This window comes from Vidua chalybeata, chromosome 22 (genome assembly GCF_026979565.1).
Source record: "Vidua chalybeata isolate OUT-0048 chromosome 22, bVidCha1 merged haplotype, whole genome shotgun sequence".
In the NCBI taxonomy this organism is placed as follows: Eukaryota; Metazoa; Chordata; class Aves; order Passeriformes; family Viduidae; genus Vidua; species Vidua chalybeata.
In genome coordinates this window covers 5397977-5424824 of record NC_071551.1, presented here as the reverse complement: position 1 = coordinate 5424824, position 26848 = coordinate 5397977, and the positions used below count along the sequence as shown (strand labels likewise).

The 26848-nt window shown below is 42.7% G+C and overlaps 1 protein-coding gene across 1 annotated transcript in view; it reads left to right on the top strand.

The window, feature by feature from the left end:
- Positions 1-621: 621 nt before the first annotated feature.
- PLCH2 (phospholipase C eta 2) overlaps positions 622-26848 on the top strand; it is a 30258-nt gene continuing 4031 nt past the window's right edge. Inside the window, exons 1-20 of the mRNA XM_053963198.1 lie at positions 622-748; positions 1592-1835; positions 2353-2482; positions 3479-3649; positions 5453-5546; positions 8697-8900; positions 9967-10087; positions 11300-11471; positions 11726-11833; positions 13002-13160; positions 13891-13983; positions 14443-14543; positions 14878-14975; positions 15290-15472; positions 16241-16348; positions 16524-16648; positions 17020-17104; positions 17601-17747; positions 18646-18725; positions 23114-23453. Of these exons, the coding sequence (XP_053819173.1) occupies positions 622-748; positions 1592-1835; positions 2353-2482; positions 3479-3649; positions 5453-5546; positions 8697-8900; positions 9967-10087; positions 11300-11471; positions 11726-11833; positions 13002-13160; positions 13891-13983; positions 14443-14543; positions 14878-14975; positions 15290-15472; positions 16241-16348; positions 16524-16648; positions 17020-17104; positions 17601-17747; positions 18646-18725; positions 23114-23453 (2890 nt within the window). The remainder of the gene's footprint in view (positions 749-1591; positions 1836-2352; positions 2483-3478; positions 3650-5452; positions 5547-8696; positions 8901-9966; positions 10088-11299; positions 11472-11725; positions 11834-13001; positions 13161-13890; positions 13984-14442; positions 14544-14877; positions 14976-15289; positions 15473-16240; positions 16349-16523; positions 16649-17019; positions 17105-17600; positions 17748-18645; positions 18726-23113; positions 23454-26848) is intronic.

The following is a 26848-nucleotide window of genomic DNA, read 5'->3' as shown; positions in this document are numbered from 1 at the left end:
TTGTCCCAACACTCGTGGCTTTTAAGGCTGCACTGTCTGGGATTCTGCCAAACCCCCAGGAATGGAACAGGTCTTGAGGCCCAGAGGCAAAGTACAACACAGGTGAAAGGTCTCCTGCTAGGAAAATGTGGGTTTGGGGGATTTGGGAGATGAAAAGTTTGTGAGGTTCTTACTAAGCAAATCTATAGGATCAGTGACTTAATCCATAGAAGCAGTGGGACCTTGCTGGCCAAGGATTCCAGTTTCCAGGTAAAATTTCATCCTGTGCCCAGCACAAGGTTTACATTGTGTTGTCAGAGCTCAGATTTGAGATGGTCTTGAGAAAGGTACGTACCTTGTGCTGGTTCCAACACATGATCATTTCTTATAAATTAATATGAGAATGAAAACTTTCACATTTACAGGTAAGCCCACAGTCACCAAGAATCTTTCTGACTTTTTGATATTAACACCTGACCTCTTATACCAGACACTACAGGAAACCTTTTCCTTTGACTTGAACTGTTCATTTGGCAGCTGCTTGATGTGTTTTCTTCCTGTAAAGGCAATTCCAAAGGGAGCTAGGTCTGGCTCACTGCTCTCTCTTCATTCCTCTCCTCAGTGGAAAGATGTATGAGCTCCATGCAGGCGGGCACCCAGATGATCAAACTCCGAGGTGGCTCCAAGGGGCTCGTCCGCTTCTACTACTTGGATGACCACAGGTCCTGCATTCGCTGGAGACCCTCCCGGAAGAATGAGAAAGCCAAAAGTGAGTGTCAGCCACAGAACCCCCCCTCTGACCCCTCCTGGGGGCTTGTCCTCTTGTAAACAAAGGAGAATGAAGGGTCTGGCTCAATGAGAGGTGTTGTGTAGCAGCGTGAGGTTTGGATGGTGAATGCTGTTACCTATTTCCCAGTAAGCATCTCCTGTGGAAAAGCTGCTTGGGTAAGCATTCAGGAAAAGCAGTCAAGTCCACACACACCACACTCACCACAGCTAGCTCAGCCAAGAGAGGCAGAAGGGCCTTTTGTATGATAAATTCCAGAGAAGGTTTACTCCACCACTCTGAAGGGAAATCAGGGACAAAATACACCAACATGTGCTGTGCACAGACTTAAGAATGGGGTCAGTGGCCAAAGACCTGAGGTACAGGGGTTGTGTAAAGGGCAGGGCAAAGGGCAGCAACCTGTAGAGGGGATGAGGAGTGAATAATTGGGGTGGGCAGGGTCAACTGGCCAGTGAGGGAAGCAGTCTATATTAGATTGGCAATAGTGCTGCAGAGCACCATGGGGGAAGTCTTCTCTTTCAGCCTAGGTGGGGAAAACTCTACCTTCTTCCAAGGCAAGGCCCTGGGGATTTCCCTGAAGGCTTCAAAGGATTCCACAGTGTTGTATTTGACTTTAAAGGACAGTAAATGATTTAATGATGGGTAATTGATGAAGCTGAAGTTGCTGCAGGTTGTGCAGGTTGTAGGGGTGTAGGGTGGTGTAAATGAGTCGGAAGCAACCCCTGTGTGAGATGGGCCCTTGCAGTGTGAGGTTTGGGCTCTCCCTCTCTGGGATTTCTCTGGCATGCTCGCAGCCATTACTGAGCTGCACTTGTGTCCCTGCAGTTTCCATCGACTCCATCCAGGAGGTGTGTGAGGGGAAGCAGTCAGAGATCTTCCAGCGCTATGCCGACGGCAGCTTCGACCCCAACTGCTGCTTCAGCATCTACTACGGGGACCACATGGAATCCCTGGACCTGGTGTCCTCCAGCGCCGAGGAGGCACGGACCTGGATCACAGGGCTGAAGTACCTGATGGCAGGCATCAGTGACGAGGACAGCCTCTCCAAACGCCAAAGGACCAGAGACCAATATCCTTCCTGTGCTGCCTGGGAGCTTTCCCAGCAGTGAGAGCTGTGGAGAAGCTCAGGATTCCTTACAGTATTTGCTTTGCTACAAGTAAGCACTAGGCTCCGAGCTTCAGAGCAGTTCCCACTGCTATTCCTGTTTCCAGAGACAGGGTTCCTGAAGAGGATTGTTCTGGGCAAGATTTGGAGATGAGTGACTGCAGTGGACTGAAAAACACACAGGTACATTCTTCAGTCTCACTCCCAGTGTAAAACCATCCATTTAATTTGGTGATGTAACACTGAGATTCACTCAGAGCTTTTCTTCTTTGTTGTCAAATAGGCACAGGGCACATGTGGCATGTTGAACACAGCAAGTCTAGAAGCTGTTACTGAACTAACATGAGGAGAGTTAGATATTAGCTTGACCTTTCATTCCTAGTCTCATTTGCAGTGTTTCCTAATGTGATAAAAAGCATATAGCCATGATGTTCAGTAATATCCTTCAATATTCCGTGCTGTTCCTTAACTCCTGTTCAATGTGGTTGAAGCAGACATTTGATGAGGCAGATAAAAATGGGGATGGCAGTCTGAGTATTAGTGAAGTGCTCCAGCTCATGCACAAACTGAATGTGAACCTACCCCGACAGAAAGTCAAGCAAATGTTTAAGGTAAGATTTTTTTTTTCCTGAAAAAGCAAGGATTTAACACGAAATCAGTAGGAGAGAGCGCAAATATTTCAGCAGCTGGTTTGCTTCCACTCTACTGAGAGATACTACACAGTCCATTTGGTAAATTGGAAAGAGCTCCAGAAACACATCACAGATAAATTGTTATGCACAGAAAAAGGCAACACACCAGGTACCTTCTGGTGTTACATAACATGAAAACACACAGCACCAAGATTGCTCTTTTGCTATACCTTTTTGATCAGAAACTCAGTCATGTTTCCCTTTCCAATTATGTTCTCTCTACCAAATAAAGTAGCCAATATCCTATGATAGCTGGTACTAATAAAATACCCAGCATGCAAACTTCTGTATCTATCAGATTTTTGCACTGCTGAGAGCTGTTTGTTTGACATTGCGTTCTGCTGACCTTGGCCCAATTTAGTGAGCAACAATGGAGATGTGTAGCTTTTGTTATCACAAAGTCCCTGCAGGGACCAGCAAACCTTTATGTGAAATCCCTGATGATTTTTTCTTTACTTGCAGAATTAGTATTCTTCCAGATCTTATTAGTTTATGGCCATGGATTTAACAGATATCCTCTCAAATCCTGGATATAAAATTAATTTCAGGATGACTTGGGCTCCAATGATCTTCTGAAGATGTGAGTGGGTAATTCTGCCAGACACACGCATATTGTTGGAGGGAAACTTGCCCTCACTTGATTGCCATAGACAGAAGAAATCCTTCAGCAGGGTTCCCTGTGGAACAATTAAAACCTTCAAAGTTGTTTTTGGCATGGATGTATCCACGGGAGAGGTTCAAAGCTGTGCAGAGGATTCCTGTGACAAGGCTGATAGATCAGTCAGTTCTAGCAGCCACGTCACTCAGCTTCAACCTGCATTTAACTCCAGTGCTTCACTTTCATGCAGGGGTTTGTTTGTTTAAAATTGGTGCAGGCAGTTGGGTTCCTGACTGTTTCATTGCTGTGTACTGCAGGAGGCTGACACAGATGACAACCAGGGCACGCTGGACTTTGAGGAGTTCTGTGCCTTCTACAAGATGATGTCGACGCGGCGCGATCTGTACCTGCTGATGCTCACCTACAGCAACCACAAGGACTACCTGGACACAGATGACCTGAAACGTTTCTTGGAGACTGAACAGAAGGTAGGCCCAAGCCAGGAGCAGAATTCCAGCTGCATGCCTTCCTGTTTGCCATTGGGAATGAATTCCCCTTTAAAGGGGATGGGGACTTAGATGCTGTGCATGTGTAAAAGAGGCGGATGTCTCTTGATTTTCATCTAGGACTATTTCTTGAATCTTCTTGCTCTCATTACCTTTTTGCCCTGTAGGCTCTTTTGGTGTGCCCCTAAATATAATCTCTAGAATTGCTTTCTTTTTTTCATGTGCTCCCCTTGAAGAATCCCATCAGCATCTGTCTGTTCCCAGTATTCAGTACCTTGGAGCAAATCTGGTGTTCCTGGCTGTGTATATGACCTAGTGCACAGCCCATGATGAAACTCTGAATTACTTTGTCACACTATCTCAGTGTGTAAACTGGGAGATTATTTTTCAAAGAGCAGTTGAGAGGATGATTAATGTCTAGGAGAGTTTTTGGAACACACTGTAGTACATAAGAAATTTTCTCCGAGTGATTTAAATCCAATGCTGCAGGAACAAGTCCTTTGACTTATCTTTGCCCTTTTCCTCTCACAGTCTCCTCTGAAGCTTCATGCCTGTAAGTCATAAATGTCCATGACTTTCAATCATTGTTCATAAAAGGAATGAATAAAAAATCCACCTCTCTGGCAGTTATCTTCTTAGATAAGTGGGGTGTGTTTCCATTTCATTGGTCAATTGATCCTCCAGATGATGAGGGGAAAATGAACACTCACCACAGGACAGAAATCAACTCAGCTAATTACTGACATGGCCAAATCCTGCCTGGGGGGCTTCTCTCCCTTGTCACCTTTTCTCATGCAACATGGACAGGGAAAGCACCTTTACTCCATTCCAGGAAAACCTGGTGTTGCACAGCTTTATCTTTCAAACCCAGTATCATCAATGTTCAAATCCAGAGCTAGAGGTTTTTGTCTTCTTCTTTTACTTTTATTTGTTAGGTTTTAAATTACCCCCAGAAAAGGCATTGATCTTGTAGCAGATGTGCTGGTGGTTTCATTTTCCCCCAGGCAAAGATTCAGTGTTGCCAAATTGATGGTCACTTTATTGCACTCTGGTGACAAGGGCTGTGTTTTCATGTACAGCATCTAACAGAAAGGATTTGCTGGACCACTCAGGACAGGAATGTTAAATAATATCAGGATAATAGAGAATACATCAGGAGTTAATAGCAAGAGTATTAATTGTGTTAAAATTAAGTTACTAAAACACTGCATTATGTAAAAAAAGTTACAGCTCAACATTAATATCCCTGGTTTCATAAATTACAACATTTACAGACATATATTTCCCTTTGTACTCTTTTCTTTTTCAGTTGAGAATTCAGAGCAACCTTGAAGTTAGCAGATTTCCTGAGAACGTTATGTCCTGTTTCTCTGTTTCCCTGCTACTAACAGATTTTTCTGTCTGGTGCATAAAGATGAGGCATTTTCTTGTTTTATTTTAAAGTAAAAAACCCTTTGATAATGCAAACTAATCCTCTAATCCTACAAGAGAAGAAATCCCATTGGTTTGTGGCAAAGCTCGTTCTGTTTGGGTGCTCTAACAACAGATCTGACCTACAAAGCAGAACTCTGTCATCAGGCAGCTGCCAATAGCACAGAAACTTTTCACAGAGCAATCCCCTTCTGATCCGACCTGACACTGATTGACAGGAGTGAGAATCCCGCTGGGGAACTGGAAATCCTGAGTCCCACTATGGATAATCTGCCCAGTTGTTGGACTGGAGATGGAGAGAGCTCAGAGAAGCTGTGATTAATAGTTAACACTGCATTTTTGCTGCTTTTACAGATGACAAATGTGACTAAAGAACATTGCCTGGAAATCATCAGCAAGTTTGAGCCATGCCCGGAGAACAAGAAGGAGGGAGCCCTGGGAATTGATGGTAAGCTGGCTGGTGCAGCTTTTGTGGGGAAAAGGGAACTGTCTCAATGCTCAGGAGAATATTGCTGCTGCTTGCAGAATATATAGATGTAGAATTTTGTCATGTTGTATAGAGTATATTTCCAGTCTTTTTTAAAAAAATATCTACCATTTACTGAGGAACCTAAAAAAAATCAGATCTCTTTGGAGGAGTTTTGAAAGGTACATATCAGGATGAAGCAGCAGTCATTGAAAGTCAGCTGGAACTGGAGGTGTCTCTATTTGTGCTTTTGGAAAATACAGTTGAATTTAGTTGCATCATTCCTGCTGGTATTTTTGGAAATCATTTAAGTCAATATAAGAGGAGTGATGTGATCCAGAGTAAATGTCTGAGTGGGATGATAGATGAAATTGGTCCTGCCTTCCTGACCTTTGCTGCTGAAGCCTTCTCTCTAAATACATCAATTCTGTACCACCAGGATGGTAGCTGTTATTTTGGGGGCTGACTGTAAGTCCTTTCCCCTAAATAGTAAATCTTCAGCCAGATCTTATTGACCCCAAGAAGGGAGTACATTCCTGAGGAATCAGGTCCTGTGCAAAAGTTCTTGGACATTTAGAAAATCAGTCTTGTCCATTTCTGTGGGTGTGTTGTCATCCTGAAAAGTGGCAGAACAGAAGTTGTTTGGTTTCCTGCAGGAAGAAGTGGGTAGTTTCTGGTACAGTGTGTAAGGTGGTTGCTTAGGATGGGTCAAGGTCTGTTCTACTTCCAGACTAAATTTTCAATTTATTTTAAAGCTTATGCTAATGCCAGTGAGGGAGCAGATGACATTCTTTTCATTTTCTGGTCTTTACAGACAGTTGCAGTCACATAAATAATGAATAAGCAAGTTCATTATCTTGCTTTCCTCATACCTAAAAAAGTAAGAGTAGGTTTTCAAACTATTGTAAGTTTCCTTAGAGAAAAACAATAACAATAACAACAACAAAATCTATACAATTTCTTTGCCTCAGAATGGATGCTAGAACATTAGAGAATTTATGGGCTAGGATAAGAGAGAGTCCAGCATGGTGACATTCTGCTGGTGTCTGCTCCTGATCAGGGGGAAGCAGAAGGTGAAGTCCTTTGGAGACAACTGGAAAAAGCTTTGTGACCTTAACCCCTCCAGTAACTTGCTGCAAGTGCAACAGAACAGAACAGACCTAATCCAGACCTTAATTAATGCAGGACATTTCTGGTAACATCCAAACAGAGGTGACTGAGGGGCTGACAGGGGCACACTGCTGGGCTGGTGCTGACAAAGGAGGAAGAGCTGCTTAAAAATCATAAATCTGTGCCTGCATGTACATCATGTATGAACATGTGTGTGCACACACACACACAGGAGTTATTCCTCTCTTGTCTGTGTGGAGTTGAGACTTTAAATGCCTCCTGTCTCCCAGAAAACAAGTCCAGTGCTGCCCTGGGGACTGAAATGCAACAGCCATGGAAGCCGAAGCTGCCTGTTCATTCCTCAGACTGGCACAGCCCAGAGGAGCATCCTGCCCACACTTGGCTGCACCTCAATAGTAGTGAAATAACAGTACAGAGTCCTTTGTCCTTTCCTATTCATCCCCGAGCCTGTCCTCAGCTGTGCTGGCTTTTGTCATGGAGCACCTTGGACTGGCCTGTGACAATGGGCTCATTCACCGTCTCTAAAGAAGCCCTTTACCTTTGTCTGCTGATCAAAGTGACACCGTGCCAGTGCAGCTTCCCTGAGTGTGACCACTGCAGTCCTGTGGGACACACTGCCGACAGCATCTTCCTTCTTTCCTCTTTCTTCCCTGTAGGACTGATAAAACCAATTAGTGTGAACTCATTTACAACCATCATGCCATCATATTTTAACAAGAGCTTAAAGCAAACAATGGTGTTGTTGCAGCAGCTGCCCTCCCAGTGCTGGGTGGAATTAATCTTGCAGCAGCTGATTGGTTTGCAGGAAGAACTGATTACCTGCCACCAGTGTTTGGCTGTGTGTTTGCTGACACACTCTGTGCTCTATCCATTTTCCACAGTGGCTGCTCTGCCGTGGTTCATCTTTTGTTTTCACCCTGACTCTATCACTGATTTGTTCATTGATCATGGTATGTGCTCCAAGAGACTTCAATATTCAGCTGGCTGAGTTGAATTCCCTGGCACTGTGTCCAAGTGTATTGTTCAAAGTGTTTTGGCTGCTATTTGTGTTTATCAGCTCTTTTCCTTTAATAAAACTTTCATCAAATACCAAATGTATAGCCTGGAAGGATCATCATAAAGGTGACATTTTCTCTTGTCACAGTCAAAGTGTGTTAAGACCTTTGGAAGTTTGGCAGGATTTTTACACAGGCACTGGTTTATTTATAGAATGAGTGAAATGTCAGGAGAATTAGAAGTCTTGAAGCAGAAACCTATTGACCAAAGGCATCATCAGTGTCGCAAAGCCAGGGTGTGAATGGGAGTCTGAGTCTTTCCGTGGTGGTGAAAGAAAAACCTTTGGGGAATATTTGAAGTGGAAGTTACAGTGTTTTGTGTCAGTCTGAATTGTGAAAGTGCCTGTGATATGTGCACAAATGTCTGCTGGAGGTCTGAGAGCAGCAATTTCACACAAAGATAAAATCATAACTTGCTAAAACTTTGCTTCTGAACAAGACAGAAGCAAAGGTTTGTGGTGCCATATCCAAATTAGAGAATGTAGCTTGTACAAGCCAATATGTACTGTCATTATTCTGGGTTTTTTTTGGGGAAAACACTGAAAGAGGAGAGGAGAGTATCTCCTGTTGGGCCATCAAAAACTGTCTCTACGCAGCCCAATACTGTAGATCTTACAAGATATCACTGAGGAGCAACTCCAGGATATGACTGCAGATCTCTGGAGGCTTTTATCTGCCAGGTGACCCAATGTCCTAGCAGAATCTTTTGACACAAGTTACAAGCCTAAGAGGTTTGGACTAAATAGACATATTTTTCTCAGGAAAGGCAGAGCAGGAAAACATAGAAAACAATGAAAAAAGCAATAATTGCACTTGGTTATGGTGACGATTTGGGTGTAGTGGTGCTATTTCTTTATCTTAAATGTGCTGGTGAATGTAGGGATGGATTTTAGGCTGGTTTTAGGAAGGATGAAACTCTATTATTTACAGTGTTGTTTGTTGACAGGTTTCACTAATTACATGCGGAGTCCATCGGGGGACATATTCAACCCAGAACATTACCAAGTGAACCAGGACATGAGCTACCCTCTGAGTCACTATTTCATTACCTCTTCACACAACACCTACCTCATGGGAGATCAGCTGATGTCCCAGTCCAGGGTGGACATGTATGCATGGGTGCTACAGTCTGGCTGTCGCTGCGTGGAAGGTAAAGAGCAAAAAGGAGCTGTCCGTGGGCTCTCTAGTCTTGTTTCTCCTCTCTGAAGAAAGATTTGTGAATTCTGCAGAAGGCATGGTGACTGGGGAGAGGAAAAAGCTTAGGAAAATGTGTTTTCCTTTCATAAAGAACAACAAAATAATGTTGTGATAGAATGGACAAATTTTCTTGAGCGTGGAAATAAGACAGACATTTGAGGAATGGTGTTGTTAGTAGTGAGGAAAAAAACTGTAAAAGTCCTGCTGTAGAGGGGATGCTGATGTTGGGCAGAATGCACTGGTGCTTCTCCTGCCTAGCCAAGTGAGTGACAACCAGACTGGCAAATATGGCAGAGTTCCTGCCAGACTTAAGAGGAAAGTGGATATTTCTGCTCAGGGAAGTATTCTGTGAAATGGTGACAGTCTCTGCAGTGACCAGGAGACCTTTTTGTGCAATCCCTTCTTGTGCTGCCTTTCTGAGACACTGCCTCTTTCATAATCATCTTTAATGTTCTGACCATCAAAGTGTTTTCACAGTTTTTCAGAAGGCAAATATGGTTTGCTCAGGTTGGATTGTGGATGTGCCATTGAGTGCTTTAGAGGAGTAAAACATTCCATGGGAATATGATAATAGACAAGTATAAAGTCAGTAAAAACCCAGGGTGGGCTGGGGATGAGCAGGTCTTGGCTTGGCCTGTGGTGTGAGCAGCTTGGCTGAGAGTCTCTGCTTTCCTTTTCAGGTTCAGCAGGAGCACAATGAAAGCAATGCTCTGCTCTGTCACCTCTCTCCCTTTCATAAAGTCCTCAGCACTTTTTAAAAGAGTTTCTTTGCTTGGGGCTTTCTCAAACAGTGGGAACAGTCAGCTGGTCCCAGCACGAGGTCAAGTTCAGGAAGTTCCTTCCCAGGAAGGATGTTCAGCACAGAGAGGAGGGAGATGCAGGGTGGGAATGAACCTGTGCCCTGCTTTGGGGACATGGCTGGCTGGGCTGCTGAAGGGAATTTCAGGGTTTTATTGTCCCCCACAGAGGGTGGCCCAGCTGTTCCTGCTCTGATGGGTGTCACTGTTTCTGTCCTACAGTTGACTGCTGGGACGGGCCGGATGGGGAACCAATTGTCCACCATGGATACACCTTGACTTCCAAAATCCTCTTCAAAGATGTGATTGAAACTATCAACAAATATGCCTTTATCAAGAATGAGTATGTATCCAGCCTGCCAACCTTTGAGTCTCAGGGCTATGAATGGCAGTGCTCCCTGGCATCCTTGTACATCCCTGACCTGTTCCAGAATTCCAGACAGAATTTGGAGTTGTTTTCTGGGGATAGATCTTTCAGATCCTTCAGAAAGAAACACCAAGGCAAAGCTGAGTAGGGACATTCTGCACAGAGGTGTGGAGCTGGCTTTATTGAGCTTGTACAACACCCGAGGAATAACAGGTTTTGCCAGTGAATGTTTTTAGTGAAGGGCTGACAGTTGAACCACTTTGTCTCTCTGGATGTGCACTCTGGTGCTGCCAAGGCTACACCTGGGTGCTCCAGGGATAGGAAACAAGGAATAAAGAATCCAAAGAGACAGTGACCTGATTGTGGACAAAGCAGAGTGTTCATCAGAAAGAGGTTATTTTCCCTACAGGTACATTGCTCAGAAAATCAGTTTTATTCATGGGAAGTTTCATATACCTTGGCAGTTACTGTTCTCCTCCTCCATACAGTCAAAATTTGGGTTTTTTTTTTTAAATAGAAATTACTTTATTGCTGTAAAAATTTTCCAGTAGCTCCCCCAAAGCAGTCCATCTGCCTTTACAAATAGAGCTAAACTTGCACTAAATTTTCAGACCAGGTAAACTTCTTGTGAGCCTGAGATTTTTTGCCGTTTGCCTGAAGTCATGGTAAACAAATCAAAGGCAGTGCTTCTGAAATGGTTCTGTTTTTTTAACCTTTGCAAAAAGGGTGGCTGGGACCACATCAAGTTTGGTCCTGGCGTGGCTCAAATCCTTATTTTTCCTGATCAGGAGCTAATGAAGGCCAGATGTCAGGACAGAAATAATTGATTTTTAATTAATGAATCCCTGATAGTTCAATCCTGCAAAACTCCTTTACAGACTGGCTGTTGTGCTGATCTTAAAAAAGCATCATCTCTAAAGAGAAATCCATCTTCAGTGTGGTTTTACATGGCACTGGCCACACTGGAGTAGATGTTCCACAAGTCTTATCTTCAACCAGGCATTGTTGTTCCTTGGCCTTGGCCTGGATAATCAACAGTAAATGAGAACAGTAAAACTAAAACTTTGCTGTCTTTGTAGAAGAGGCTTTGTCTGCAGGTTTATCTGTATGACACTGCTCTGTTGTTAGTGGGAAAGCCTTCATGCTGTAAAAGCCAAATTTGCAGCTGATGCTTTCTGATCTCTGCAGGTACCCTGTGATCCTGTCAATTGAGAACCACTGCAGCATCGTGCAGCAGAAGAAGATGGCTCAGTATCTTACAGAAATCCTGGGAGACAAACTGGATCTGTCTTCTGTGCACAACGATGACTCCACAAAGCTCCCTTCACCAGCAAGTCTTAAAGGGAAGATCCTGGTTAAGGTAAATTCCTGCTTCATGTGTGCTTTCCTTCCTCTTGTTTGTGATGATGATGATGATTTCTGCCTTGTTATCACCATACTCTAACTTAAATCATTTCACAAAAAGCAGACCTTAGGAAACTGCTACTTAAGGTTCAGAACAAATATCTTCTCAGTCAGTAAGAACCTGGAAAGAGCATGCTTTGAATAATTTTGATTTTTTAGAATACATTATAGCAAGAGCTCCCCTGCCTCTGTAATAAATTTATCTTCTAGGGCAAGAAACTTCCAGCCAACATCAGTGATGATGCAGAGGAAGGAGAAGTTTCTGATGAGGACAGTGCTGATGAGATTGATGATGACTGTAAACTAATGAATGGAGATGTAAGTGAAGTGAATGTAAATGTCTGTCAAGGCTTCCCATCCCAGTGAGAGGAAACCTTGTAGGAGTTCTCTGGACTGTGGGTGTGGTCTGATCTCTGGGGTTCTTCACAGGTGGTTCAGGTTCTAAACCTTCATGGGGGCAGATTGACAACAGTGCACAGGAAGCAGCACCTGTTCTAGGGGTTGTGTTTCAAGTTTAGAATATTAAAGAATAATATCTCTTGATTCTTCAGTGCATCACAGTGTGCTTCCCCTAAAAAAAAAAAAGAAAAGAAAAGATTCTATTTACATCAAATTGTGGTCATTTTTGCAGAGCATCCCTTTGCTTAGCTGAATGCTGGGCTTGGTTGAGTTTTACTGTAAGAAAAATCTCTGCTGGCTTCAATCTGAAAATCCCTTATTTCTTCATCCTTTTTAAAAAGTTCTTTTTTTTGTCACTTTAATCTTCTGGCAAGTTCCACTGCACCTTGCAAAAACAATACAAAACACAGCAAAACCATTTAATGACATAAACCAGATTGCCTTGGTGGGAGTTTGCATTCTCAGTCCTCTCTCCCTCAGGCTATTTCCTCATTTTGTTTTATTGATCTGATCCTTTTCATCTAAAAGAGAAACTTCTCTGTGAATAAGACTACCAAAGGAGAAAAATAACTTCTTTGCTTTTTGGAAGTTATTACATGTTAGCATATCACTTTTGAACATTTTACAGCATCATCTTTGTTATTAAAAGTTCACTTTGCTAAGATTTACTGATGCTTTAAATCTGAGAATTGCTACACCTGGTTTGCTTTCTAAAATGAAATTTTGAAGAGTTCAGAAAATCAGAGCTTGTTTCATGACAAATATAACTGGAAATTCTTGAGGCCTACTGAGACAAAACAATCTGTCACCCCTTAAAAGACCTGAGTGAAAACTCTTGATTTTTACTTTTAGTTTTATTTCCTCACTTCCCCACATGGGCCATGGGGCAGACAGAGCAGGGAACAGGAGTTCTCTTGCATTTTGCCTTTGATCTGCTGAAAAGAGGATTCTAAAGCATCTCCCATCCATTCCACCCAATAGGTCTTGCACTTATTGCAGCTGCAGAGTCAGCCTGGACATGGCATGGGACTCACATGATGCTTTTTTCATCACTGCCTTGTTTAATGATTTAATGTTTTGCTTGCAGGCATCTGCTAACAGGAAGAGAGTGGAGAATATAGCAAAGAAAAAACTTGACTCACTGATAAAAGAGTCCAAAATCCGTGACTGTGAAGATCCAAACAATTTTACAGTTTCCACTCTACCATCCTCAGGAAAGGCTGGGCTGAAGTCTGATAGTAAGAAGGTGAATTTGTGTTTAATTGTACTTGTGTTTCATTAGCTTACTAAATATATCTTATATTATTGACTTCAGCTTATAGCTGAATTCATGCAGTTAATGATGACGCCAGGTGAACAACACTGTCAGATACACAAACTATTTATCTTGCTCACACAGCAATTGGAGCATGAAATGTACTCTGAAATGACTTTTCAACAGAAAGAATTTGATTTTCCATTATAAAAACTGCTCATGAATGTTGGGCTCTTTTTCTTCCTCAGTTCTCCATGTTCTATGCATTTTCAGTAAATGTTAATTTTATATTAACTGTAATTTATAAAAATGTACTCAGCCCACAGTCTACACTTCATGAGGTTGAGGCATTTTTATTTTAGACTTTGTAATAAGCCACAAAAAGTTTGGGAAGATTGTTCCGCAAATGAAAAACAGTGGAGATCTGCCAACAATAAGCAGGTGTAATAACCAGGGATTAAAACTAAACTAGGGATGAGAACTAAAAATCAGCTTCCCAAAACATTCTGTGAGTTTTGGATGTGTTTTAAACCCAATGCTTTACACGATGTATCAGAGTTCTTGTGAAAGCCATTACAAGGCCAAGGCTTGACAAAGCCTTTAGCAGAGATGTTACCCAGAATAGTCAGTGCTAAAATCCCCTCCTGTTTGTGCTGATATCCAGAGACTGTCTGAGCACTCTGTCTGAGCTCCTGTGTTCTTCTCTCTTTGGCTGCTTCAGAGTAAACTCGAGGATGATGCAGAACCCGGGGAAGATTTCAGTGCCAGCAAAAGGCACAGCAGGTCACTCATGGGCAGCTTCTCCAAACGCAAGGTGAGCCCCTGGCAAGGTGAGGTCTGCACCAGATCCTGGATTCTCTGAGGGATTTTTATTTTTACATGCAGTGGAGAGGAATTTCATAACTGCAACATCTGCAGCACCTCGCTCTGAGGCTGTTCACTGAACAGACAGGCTGGGGAGCTGCTTATCATTGTGCATAACAACACAGAACATCTACATGAAGGTCTGAAGACATCCAAGATCTGAGAACCACAGAAATTAATTTACACCTTTTATCTGAGAATTTGTGCTTCCTTTGCAACAAGGCTCAGACCTTGGGCTGAGTTTTCCCCATGTGCAAATTTTGCTGCAGAGCTGAGTGTTACGAAAGCTGTCATTTTCCATTTTCTCTAAGTAACACACTCATTGGCATAACAAAGCAGAATTGTAGCCAGCTGCTCAAACTTTGATCACACAGCTATGATATTATGGTTTTATTTCCTTCTGGCACAGAAAAAAGGAAGCAAATTGAAAAAGGCATCAAGTCTGGAAGAGGGTGAAGACGATTCAGATTCTCAAGGGAACTTAGCCAGGAGCTCTGTACATTACAGCAGGTTTGTTAAATGATTGGACAACTTTATTGCTAAAATATGCCTGCATAAATGCACCCACTAAATAGGTTTGCTTCTGGTCTAGGTGCCAGATGTTTGTTGGTGGCTGCAGGCACGTGACAGGAATGTGGGGAGATGCAATATTTGCCACAAAATCACCAGAATGATCTCTTGGTGCTCTTCAGATTAATTAGCAAAGCACAGTGGACCTTTTATGCATTTTGAGCTCTTACTGTTTCATACATTTCTTTACCCTGATTTGTTTTTAAATATGAAAGATAACATTTACTCCTTAATTGGTGGGAAGTTAATTTGTTTTGTTAATTTACCTTTCTAGGGTAAGCCGACAGAAGAAGACAATGAAGCTGTCCAGGGCCCTGTCTGACCTGGTGAAATACACAAAGTCAGTTGGCATCCATGATGTTGAAACTGAAAGTAAGTTGAACTAAAAGTTTGGTGAAAATAATTGCTACACAAAGAAATTGAAAGGTTTATGTTCTTGCATATCTTTTCATTAAAAGAAGACTTCTTAATGAAGATTCAGGTCATCATCACACTCACTTTCCCAACCATAACTGCTCCAATAAGCACAGTGTCTGCTGTAATTTAAGGAAAACAGAATTCCCTCTGAGTGGCACGCACTGAAATGATGCTTGATAGCTAAAAGGAACTAATGCTATGTACTTTTGAAAGCTTTATCTAGATAATAAATAAATGAATAAGGAGATTACCTCTAATCTCCTCTGCAGTCTCTTCCAGCTGGCAGGTCTCATCTTTCAGTGAAACCAAAGCCCACCAGATCCTGCAGCAGAAGCCAGCACAGTACCTGCGCTTCAACCAGCACCAGCTGTCCCGCATCTACCCCTCCTCCTACAGAGTGGACTCCAGCAACTACAACCCCCAGCCCTTCTGGAATGCTGGCTGCCAACTTGGTGAGCTGAAAGGAAACTTCTTTAGTTTTTGTTCTGTTTTGGGAGGGATGTTGTGGGAAATGGATTTGTAGAGAATTCTATCCATAGAAGAGGATACACATTTTTGAGAGAGAAATGGAACCAGAAACAAGTTTCAAAGGATAGCCTTACAAATAAGACTGGATACTTTAGAGAAATAGAACTATGAAAGATGCATTGTAGTAAGACTTACAAGGGGTAATTTTAGATGATTGGCTTTAAAACGTTTACAACATAGTTAACAAAAGCTGATAGGCCAAGAAATGCTTATAATGTATTGTAATTAGGAAATAGTTGGCTTCTGATTGTGGTGGTGTGAATTATAACATCTGTATTGTCTCACCCTTCACATGTGACTGAAAATAGAATAAAAGTTTTTAAAACACCTCTCAGTTGCCCCATCTCTGGGTCAGAAAAGAGCTTCATCTGACAGGAGGTTTGAATAGGAGTGGTGGAATCACCCCTTAGGACACCCTGAGTTCTCTGCTTGTGCAGCTTTGCTGACCATTGAGTCATCCTTGTCACTGTCCCTGGATTGATTGCCTTGAACGTGTGTCTTACATGCAAGGAGTTGTCTGGTAAATGGAAATAAATGAACTTCTCAAATGTAAGAGGGTTTTCAGAGTTCAGCTCTTCTGGAGAGCTTCTCTCCCTGAAGCTGTAATATAGGAGAATAATTTTCTGTAAGATATCTGATTTTTTTGCATCTAACAAGTAACATTTGAATCTGATTTCTTTTTTTTTAAATAGTTGCACTAAACTACCAGTCAGAGGGGAGAATGCTGCAACTGAACCGGGCCAAATTCAGTGCCAATGGGAACTGTGGCTATGTCCTCAAACCAAACTGCATGTGTCAAGGTAAGGAAAACCAGCAAAACCAGTGGAACACTGATGGCAGGACAGGATTGAGTGTGAGGCCTTGTTACAGTTTGTGTAAAGATACATTTCTGATGCCAGAAGCAACAGAGCCAGAAGGTATCTGGAATTAAAGTCATGTTGCACTTTCACATTATGGGACTTTCCATTCTTACAGGTGTCTTTAACCCAAATTCTGAAGACCCACTGCCTGGTCAACTGAAGAAACAGCTGGTTTTAAGAATTATCAGTGGTCAACAACTCCCCAAACCACGTGATTCCATGTTGGGAGACAGAGGAGAGGTATGGGACAGCTGTGATTGTTATTTTGTGATGCAGAAGGTTTATTTCCATACTGGATGAGGATTTCACATCCTGCAGTTACTTGTCAGGAGACACAGACCATGAATAAATCCTACATCTTCAGGTGGTTTTCTTCACTTTTAACCATCACAGCAGTGCTTTGATGGTTTTCCTCGATTGCCAACACAGTACTTCCAGGAGAAGTAAAAAAAGGGAGAGAGATCTTATCAATTTAATAATCCACTCCATAAGGCTCAGGACCAATAATTACCCAGACATTCATGTACAGTGCCCATATTGTAAAAGCCATTTGCTTGGGTTTCAGCTTTGTCACTCTTTCTTTTCAATACTTATTACTTTTTGTTTTTCAGATCATAGATCCATTTGTTGAAGTAGAAGTTATAGGCTTACCTGTGGATTGCTTCAAAGAACAAACCAGAGTAGTTGATGATAATGGTAAGATTATCTGGGATTTAGTTTTTTTCTGGCTGAAACATCCTCTTTCAGGCAGGTTTTTTTCATAAAAATAGGAGTAGATAAGATTTGGTGCCTATTATGACAAAGCACTGAAAATTGGATTTCAGCATTTTTAATGTTAATTAGACTTGGGTTTTGACTTGACTGAGTTGGTATGAATATGCTGAAGGTCTTGATACGAAACAAAACATTTGTTTTCTCATTGTGTGTGAGAGAAGGGTATTTTGAGCTTGCTGTGGTCAAAAGGCAGGTTGGCCAAACCCCTGCTGGAAGCAGGGTCAAATTTAGGTAAGAGCCAAATCTGTTCCTTACAAATCCTTGTGCTGCTCCTTGTGGGAATGCTAGATTTTCCAAGAACAACAATCAATCTGTCAGGAAAACCAGAATGACACCACAGCTTAGGCATTCCTTGTGCAGGCAGACTTCTTGTTTGCTGTGAATGAGGTACCTAAAGGCTGATTCTCCCTTTTGGAAGGTTTTAACCCCATGTGGGAGGAGACTTTGGTGTTCACAGTGCACATGCCAGAGATTGCCCTGATCCGGTTCCTCGTGTGGGACCACGACCCCATCGGGAGGGATTTCATCGGGCAGAGGACAATAGCCTTCAGCAGCATGATGCCAGGTAAGAGAAAGGGCACGTCCCAAATTGGCATTTTTCCTGTGAAAAATGAAAATTAATGTATCTGCTGCAGAAATTTCTAGTTAGAACAAGAGTTTGGGCCCTGAGTTCTCTGCATTAGTCAGCTCCTGACTGATATGGTGATGAAGACTAAATCAATTGACTCCAGATTTTGGGACTAGATTTTGAAAAAATGGGTAAGATTTTCAAGCAGGGTGGGTAAATACTGTGGGCTTGGAAGGCTTCTATACAGAATCTTTACTCCTTTAGTGCTTTTTCCTCTCTTTCTTCACACCAGGTTTTGAAAGAACTCTAGGGTTTTGCTTGGTTTTACGACTATGAGTAGTAGTTTAACACAGAGCAGAATGTTCATTAGAACCTATTCTAATGATGGGATCCAGGTTATTAAATGCCATTCTCTGACAGTTTCCTCTTTCTGTTTTCATTTCATTCTTCTTTCACATTAAAACTTCTTGTGTGTATATTTTTCTTTCCTTTCATAGTAAAGAAAAAAGTTAGTCTTAAAGATTAAAAAACCATCCAGTCTCACTAAACTGACCTTGGATGAAAGGTTTGCAGTCTCAATAATGGACTGAAAATCCAGAGGAGAGAATGTGGTCAAGTTTAAACCATGGCTTGACAGCAGCAATAACAGACCCTGGATGAAACAAGACAGGGCTGTTTTATGAAATCATGACCAAAAAATGGGGGTGAAGTTTGCAGGTGGTGTGGCTCAGGTACACCTGAGTGGCAAGGTGATGCTCAAGCCTGGATCCTCACTGTGAGGAGGAGCTGGGAGAAACCTGCTTGATCTCTTCTGCTGCTCACAAAAGGAGAGTCTCCAGCTGCTCCTCCTGTGACCTGTCCCAGCCCCATGCCAGCTCTGCTCCCTCTGTTTCAGGTTACAGACACGTGTACCTGGAAGGCATAGAAGAGGCTTCCATCTTTGTGCATGTGGCTATCAATGACATCTGTGGTAAGGTGAGTGTCTCTGTGGTGTGCAACACCCCCACAGGAGCTGCCAGGATCTTGTATCACACCAGGAAAGCTCAGTGGGTGGAGGTCCAGGCTGACATTTTTGTTCACTTAAGAGTAAAATTGATCTCTGTGCTTGTCATGGTAGCCTGAGATATTTCTGAATATCCACAGAGATAAAGGCAAATCCTAGGGAAAGTTATAAAAGAGATTCTTGCAGTGCCTTTTTGAGGAAGCCATAGGGGAAGGTTATTTCCTTGCAGCAGACACATTTATGTAAATAATGTGATTGTGAGTGAACCAAAGGTTACACACCTTAACCCTGAGCACTTGTTCCCTGCAAAGCTGATGCTTTAAAGGCTCTGCCTGATGTTTTAGCATTTTAAATTTAATGAAATTCTACAAGCTTATTTGCTTTGGAGTTTTTGCCATAATAACTCTTAAAATGCAGAGGAAAGGTGATGCTAGTAATAGCTGGACATATTTACACTCCTTATGTGTTATTTAAGGGTGTGATTGTTTCACATGCAGGAAATAACTCTGTGTGCCACATCTCGATTTCCACGAAAGTAAAGCCCTAATTTCAGACTTGTTCTAGGCCAGATAAAAAGGAGACAGCTCCTGTCCTCTCAGTGCAGTGATCTGTGCTGTCAATGCCAGTGAAATCAGGGACAAAGCACCTGGCAGGATCCCAGTTTGTCCCGCAGCAGTGAGATGCAATTTCAGCATCGCGACAGCAGGAGGAGAGAAAACTTCTCTGCCTCCTTTGTTTTCTCATTTTTCTTCTTTAATTTCAAAATCAGAGTTGCAAAAACCTACTCAGGTGCAAGTAAAACATCAGCAGTGTTCAGTGCTGCTAATGGCAGTGAAATCAGGGACAAAGCACCCAGCAGGATCCCAGTTTGTCCCGCAGCAGTGAGATGCAATTTCAGCATCGCGACAGCAGGAGGGGGCATCCAGCGGGCTGGGAATGCCCAGCTCCTCCTCCAGAGGGAAATTCGAGCTATCCTGAAGAGGAAAACAGCTTTTTTAGACTTTAATCGTCACTTAGTTGCTTAACTCCAGTCGCTGCCCTTGCCAGCAGTGTTTAATGGAAAGGCCAATGTTCATCCTCTGGGAATGGCTGAAGTATTTTCAATTCAAGCCTCCTTTGGCAAATTCTCTCTCTGTTTAGCCTTAATTTCCTAGCCTTTCATAATTATTTGCTCTTACTAATTTCTTCATGAGTGACTGGCTAGTGATAGTTTGCAGAAGGGCAACCTGTCCATTTAAACTTTGGCAGTCTTTTTGGGACATAGATTTTTCTTGGTGTTCCCTTATTGGTTCTATTTGTCACTGCAGTCCCTCTGGGTTTGCTGGTGTTAGGAAATGATTCTGTGCACTGACAAAATATAAGGATTTGGAAGGAAAGTCTGTATGTGTTGTGGTTTTGTTTTGTTGTTGTGGGTTTTTTTTTAATTTATAATTTTTAATAAAAACTACTGAAAATGTGGAACAAATATTACACATCCCTTTCTGGTTTGGTCTCTCTGAATCACTTTTTGCTTTGATTTTTGGTTAACAGACTGCTGTTCAAATTAGAATTTTTTCTCCTCTCTTAATTATGGGCAGTAAAATCCCCCCAGTTATCAGCCTGATTTTACCCATCCTTTATTAATCCAGAGATTCTAATGCAAACATTTACATTTTGGGACATTTTATAAATGGAGATATTCCACCTGCTCAGTAGCTTGGTATTAGTAAAACAGTCTTAGATTTTTTTTTTCACCTTAGCTTGTGTGTGAAATCTCTTCCAGATTGTTTCCTGGAAAGGCTTTTCTTTGTTTCTGTCTCTTCTGTGGTCTGCTGATGTACTGCAGGATTTCTTGTGGTTTTTCTAGATGTGCCTATCTCTGAGCTCCTCCCTCACTGTTACTCTGCCTTTACTCTGTCTGTTTGTGATTTCAGTGGGCTTCTCTATGTCAAAACAGTCTCCTTTTAGAAGCAGAGCGTTTTTAGACGCCTTGAAGGTACCCCTCCTGTCCCAGGGAGGTGCAGACGCCACCACACACCTGCATGCCTTGAGCTGGTAGCTTCATTAGCATCAACCTTTCCTTGTTAGCATTTTCGAGCTCTCCAACTCATGGAACATGAATTGTGACATTTGACTGGGTCACCCCTGTGGGGTCATTGACAGCCACAGAGCCCTCCCCATGTGAAGCAGATCCAGGATAAAAGTCCTGCCACTCTCCCCCTTCTCTGAGCTTCTCCCTCTCCTGCCTTTTCTCTTGAGGGCTATAATTCAAACCCCTTCTTTCACATGGAAAAGAACATTGACAGTGAATCATTTGCTAAATTGTGGGAAAGCCTCTTGTGCTGTTTTTCAAGTCTGCTTTCCAGAGTGAAACAGCCCTGTAAAAGCTGGGCTGGAAGCTGAAAGCACAGTGTCCTGGATCTCCCTCAAAACTGCTCTCTTTTATTTTTTTCCTTCTTTTAAAACCTTTTTTTTCCCTCCCCAAGTTAATCAAATCTGCCTCTGTGTTCTTGAATCACTCCATTGATTCAAGCAACAGTGTCCAGCTTAACAAAGCTGCAGCAAACAAGCCAGAATGACACCTTGGGCCCTGCACTGCGTGTCACCCATTCCATCAGTGCTTCCCTTTTCTTTTTGGTGGATATTATTTGTCTGTGTTGTTTGTATGACAATTTTTTCTGGGTTTTGCAAATATTTATATTGTCTGATTTTTACAGCGATAAACTAATGTACTTGCCAACTTATCTCCCAGTTATCCAAGCAGACTGTTCAATAGTCTGGCTCTCACAGAAGATTTTCCAATATTTAATATTTTCCTTGCTTGGGAAAAAAACAAACCCCACCATCTTTATCTCATCCTAAAGGTAATTTTTGATAATGTCCTACTCACACTGGAAACTGGCACTTGATAACTAAACTTCAGTCAATTATAATTGACTAAATATTATATTAAAAAATAATATTATGAACACTTTTATTGGCCCTTGTGTCAGCCAAATAAACCTTGGCCCCACATGGCAGCTTGGGCAGGGCACTGGGGGTAAAAGCAGCTCTGAGCCCAGGCTCAGTGCACAGGGCAGCCAACATCTGCATTAAGCCCTGCACAGCAGGATTGGAAATGCACGAGCAGGCACTGAATTATTTATTTGGGGGTGAAAGACCGTTGTAATTTAAATGAGACACTTCTGTGCCATTGTTTGGCACTGCAGAAATGTGACCTCACGTGACATCACAGGGCAAAACTGGAACTGGCAGCGAGTGCCAGCAAGCGTGGCTGCTGGTCAGGCTCTGTCATGGGCTTCTTAAAATGCACTTCAGTCATGATGTACCCTGGGTTTATTCATTCTTGATGCTACAGCTGCTCAAAAGTCTGATCCAACTGGGAAATAAAGAGGGCAAAGGGGGAGAAGTAGATAAAAAGAGAAATGCCCTTCTGTGCTTGAAGTGATCTCTGTGCACAGAGCAAACCAACGCTGTCTCAGGCATCAGCCTGAGCTTGAAAAGTTGGCAAGTACACCTGGAATGTTTGCAGGAATGCTGGAACTCTGTTTCATTGAAATGTAAATCAGTTGTATGGTGGTGGGAGATTTATGATGGTGCATTTATGTGTTTAATGCTTAAATAACTACTGAAGACTGTGGAGAACTGTAACATGACACTGACTAACTTGCCTTGTTTATAGTGTGTTTCCTCAGTGCTGAACACATACACGAGTGTCTTGGGATAAGTGTTGTATGGTAGGAAAAATTACCAAAATGTAATCACACAGGTAGAAATGGCAATACTCAATGATCTTTTGTGTGTGTAGAGTTAACTGCTATTCATGACAGGGCTCGATTCAATTCAAGTGTAGATCTCCTTTATACTGAAAAAATATTCTATTTTATGGTCAGTGTTTATTTCCCAGCAGTTCCTAGAAAATGCATTTACAGCAAGAACATTAAATACATCTGCTTTGGGTGAAACTGAGAAACTCTTCAGCTTTCAGAATAAAATCATTGTAGACAGAAGTATTTACTTTTTTTTTTTTTGTCTTTTCAATAGCTCTAATGTTTATGTAGATGTTGTAAGTAGTTACATGCTAGAAAGAAAATGATGACAAATACAGAGATAAGTGTGGCTGGAAAAATGTTATCTAAAAATATAGCTGAGAAAAAAAAAAAAAAGATGTGTTATTTTGCAAGGCTGCTGTTAGTGATTTTTTTCATTTTTAATGCCTGTCCTATTTCTGGGTTAGTTCTCATGCTGATGGTAGGAATATAGCAGGAGACTGTATGTGAATGATCATTTGTTCATGAGTTCCTGTGCCCAGAGGAAGAGCCTTGCATTTTTTATAAGGGACTTTTTTTATATTTTTATTCTTTTCTCGTTTCTTTTGCAGGCCAAACAAGCTCTAGGTCTAAAAGGGCTGTTTCTCAGAAATCCAAAGCAGGCCTCTCTGGACAGTCATGCTGCTGGGCAGCTCCATCGCAAACATTCCTTTAGCAGCCACATCCTGAGACGGACGGCCAGTGCACCCACCAAGAGCCAGAAGAAGAACAAGAAGGGCTTTCCTGAAATTGCTTTTGACACAAAGGACAGCAGCTCTGCAGGGGCTGGAGAAGGGCGGGAAGTGGAAGCTGCCTCCCAGCCTCGCTTTGTGCAAGAGCCAGAAAGTGCTTCCCCCTCCCCAGCTCCCCGAGACGGTGCCGCTGGGGAGGCACCCGGCAAGGGCTTGAAAGGTAAGGCCCAGGGCTCTCCCAAAGGGCCAAGGCAGAGCTGTGCCCACCCCGGGGCTCCCTTCAGCGAGCCCTTGCCCAGGGCACACAGGGTGAGGCTGCAGGAGCCCCAGGGCGAGAAGCAAAGCGTCTTCGCCCGCTGTGCCATCAACAGCTCGGGCAGGATCGGAGTGGCCACCAACTGCATGAAATGCATGATTGGCTCCAAAGAGAGCCCTGACCCAGAGGGGCCGTGGAGTGACCACCCTGGCAGGCCCACTGCTAGAGAGCCCCTGCAGCCTGGGCAGGGCAGCAGTGCAGAGGAGAGGGTAGAGCTCCGGAGCTGGGTGGTCAGAGGGCAGCCCAGGCCACTCTCAGATTTGCAGCCTTGCAGCAGCCCAGGAACTGCAGGTGATGTGGCGAGGAGCACTCAGTGTTCTGTGACCCCAGGGAAGACGAGTGCTGACTCTAAGTGTCACGGAATAAAGGCTCATTCCCGGCAGCGCTGGCAGTGCCAGTCAGGTGGCAAGTATGGAAGCACTGTCAACTTGGTTGCAGCCAGCAATGGCTCTATATCCTCCAACTCCAGCAGTCTAGAAAGCCTTGGAAGCCCAGAATTCCCCAAGCACTGGTCTGAACCTTCTCGAAGGCAAGTGGGCACCCTACAGAGGGAAATGAACGCCTTGTTCGTTCAAAAATTGGAGGAAATTCGAAGTAAATCCCCTATATTCTTTACTGGTAAGACCAGATTTTCTTCACCCTTCTCCACTGTAGATCACGTCATTGTCTCAGCTTCTGCATAGCATCCTTAGAAGATCCTCTATGTTGTTTGGCTGTCAAGAGGTCTTTTTTTTTTGTTTTTTTTTTAATTTTGGCAATGACAGAAGGAAAAAATCTGCATAAATATTTTTATTTTCTTTTTTGTAGGCGTGTCTGGTTTAGCTTAGTCCTTGCCATGCCTAGTTAACCATCTGCAGTAGTGACACTGTCAGTAGTCCATAAATGTTGGGGTTGTTTGTTCAGGGTTTTTTGTTTCCTTGATTTTCTTAGTGAATGTGGTATGATACTAAGTAAATTTTAAGATCCAAACCAGAGCATTAAGTGAGATTGAATATGGAAAACCCACATCAACAAACAATTTTTCCATTATCAGCCTTTGTGATCCACTGAGGGATAACCACATCAGGAATGATGTCTAATGTGCTCTCTGATAACAATAAACCTGTGCCCTCCTCAAAGATCTTGCAAAATCACTGCTGTCAGTCCAGGAATTACTGGATGGATTTCTGTGCTCTGTTCAGGAGATGTATTTTATAAACACAGCGGCCCATTCTGGTCCTAAATGCCTGTGCAAACATTTCTACTGTGCTGTGATGTTCGTGGCCTGAGGGCAGAGCTGCACGGGGCAGCAGAGTGTGTGATCTGCTGCTCCCTGACACCAGCCAGGCTGGGGCACTCCTGCCATTCCCCACTGCAACCCAAAACGTGCCCACTTAGAGGAAAGTTCCTAAAGCTGCAGCATTTTGTGGTTGTTTCAGACAGGAGTGTGCTCACTGGGAGTGTGTGGCTGTGCCTGTACCATGAACTGGGGGCTTGTAGAGGTGGGAAATCAAAGCAGAGGCAATCAAAGGACATCCTTTAGTAAGAAAAACAGCATTTTTTCCTCCTGATTTGGCAGGAATGGGACAGAAGGAAAGAGATTTTGATAAGAATTTTCTGCTTCACAGAAATGTAAGGAGGAAGTAGGAAGTACAGCTTTTGGCTGTGACTGCAAAAGCTCCTCTTCAAATCCCTCACCCTCCTTGTTAATTGTCCAAGAAATCTGGACACTGATGATTACATTTTCAGGAACAGTGACGTGATTTTGGTGCTTTTCCTAGGATGTAATCCCTTTTTAAATAACAGATTCTGACTGCCCACTATAGTGGGCTTCTTTGAAAGCCTCAGACAGAACTTTGAGACATTTTATTTATTTGACTAATTTCATCTGATTAGGTGTCTGCAATTTACCTTCTACTTTTTTTATACTTTTTTTTTTTTAACATATTTTTCCAATATCTGCTTCAGGCTTTTAGGAAAATACCAGGACAATGGGAGAGGAGAAATTTGCTAGTTCCCGTGACTTGCAGTTAATCCAAAGCAGCAGAACTCTTTCTATGCCTAAATTATTGGCATTGGGCTTTTCACAAACTCTGAGTACTGTGACATAGGAAACCATTTCCCATTATCAGTGCCAGCTCCCCTGCCAGCCCCCCAAGTCACTAAACAAATATTGTGATATGCTTGAAATTTGATTAAATCCATCTGACTTCCCAAGCATGGAATCAGCAAACCCTTAAAATGGTGAAATGGTGCCTTGGACTGGCTGCTGCTGGTCCAGTGACAGCCCCTCTGTTTGCACAAACAGCTCCCTTTCCCATCCTCCTGCAAGGCCATGCCTTGGGCCAGGAAACCAGGGAAACCAGCTCCATGGCTGCACTTGGGAATTGGCATTCTGCTGGGGGAAGTGCCCCTGGGAAAAGGCAGGAAACTATAGCTGGCCCTTTATTATATATTAATATAAATACATTTAATAATTATTATTATTTCTATCATGTACATATATTTAATAATAATTTAATGATATATAATATAAATATATTTAATAATAGTTTATGAATATATATAATATATATATTTAATAATAATAATTTCATAGTTTGTATTATTACTATTGCTGGCCCAGCATTACATTTTCCAGTGATTTCCCTTCCCAGCATGCCCCAGTCTGTGCTGGTGGATGGGCAGGAGAATTCATAAGCCTGATCAGCTCTGGGCCCCTCCTGACACTCCTCCAGGCACTGAGAGTCTGGAATGTTGGATTTGGGTTATGGGCACAGGTGCCTGATTCCCTTCCAGCACTCCCAGCTAATGCAGGACAGGCCAGGGAAGAGCTGCTCCCACCCCTGAGTTCGGCACTGGGCTGGAAATGCCTGGTATTGCCTGGGCAGGTTCTGGGAGTGATGTTCTCCATTAGGAGAGGGCTTTGGAGCAGAGGAGTCCAGATTCCTCTGAGCAACCTGGAAGGTGTCCTTGCCTGTGTCAGGGTACTTGAAACTTGATGATTTTTAGGGTCCTTTCCATCACAAACCACTCTGTGATTCCATGACTTTGTGATTCCATTCCCCCGTCCAGTGGAGTGTGCTCCTCCTGCAACACTAACAAATATTTTCATCCTTCTATGATAAAAAAAATTAACCTAACATCTGTCCATGTGTGGATTCCATTGAGTGCTCTGGTTGGTCAGAAATTCTTAGGATCCTACAACCATGTGTGAATATTCCTGTATGTCTCCTTTCCCTCCCTCAGCACCAATTTATCCTGTTATCTGCACCTGCCTTCCCTACATTAACTGGATTTTTCCTCTGTTCTGTCCTCTT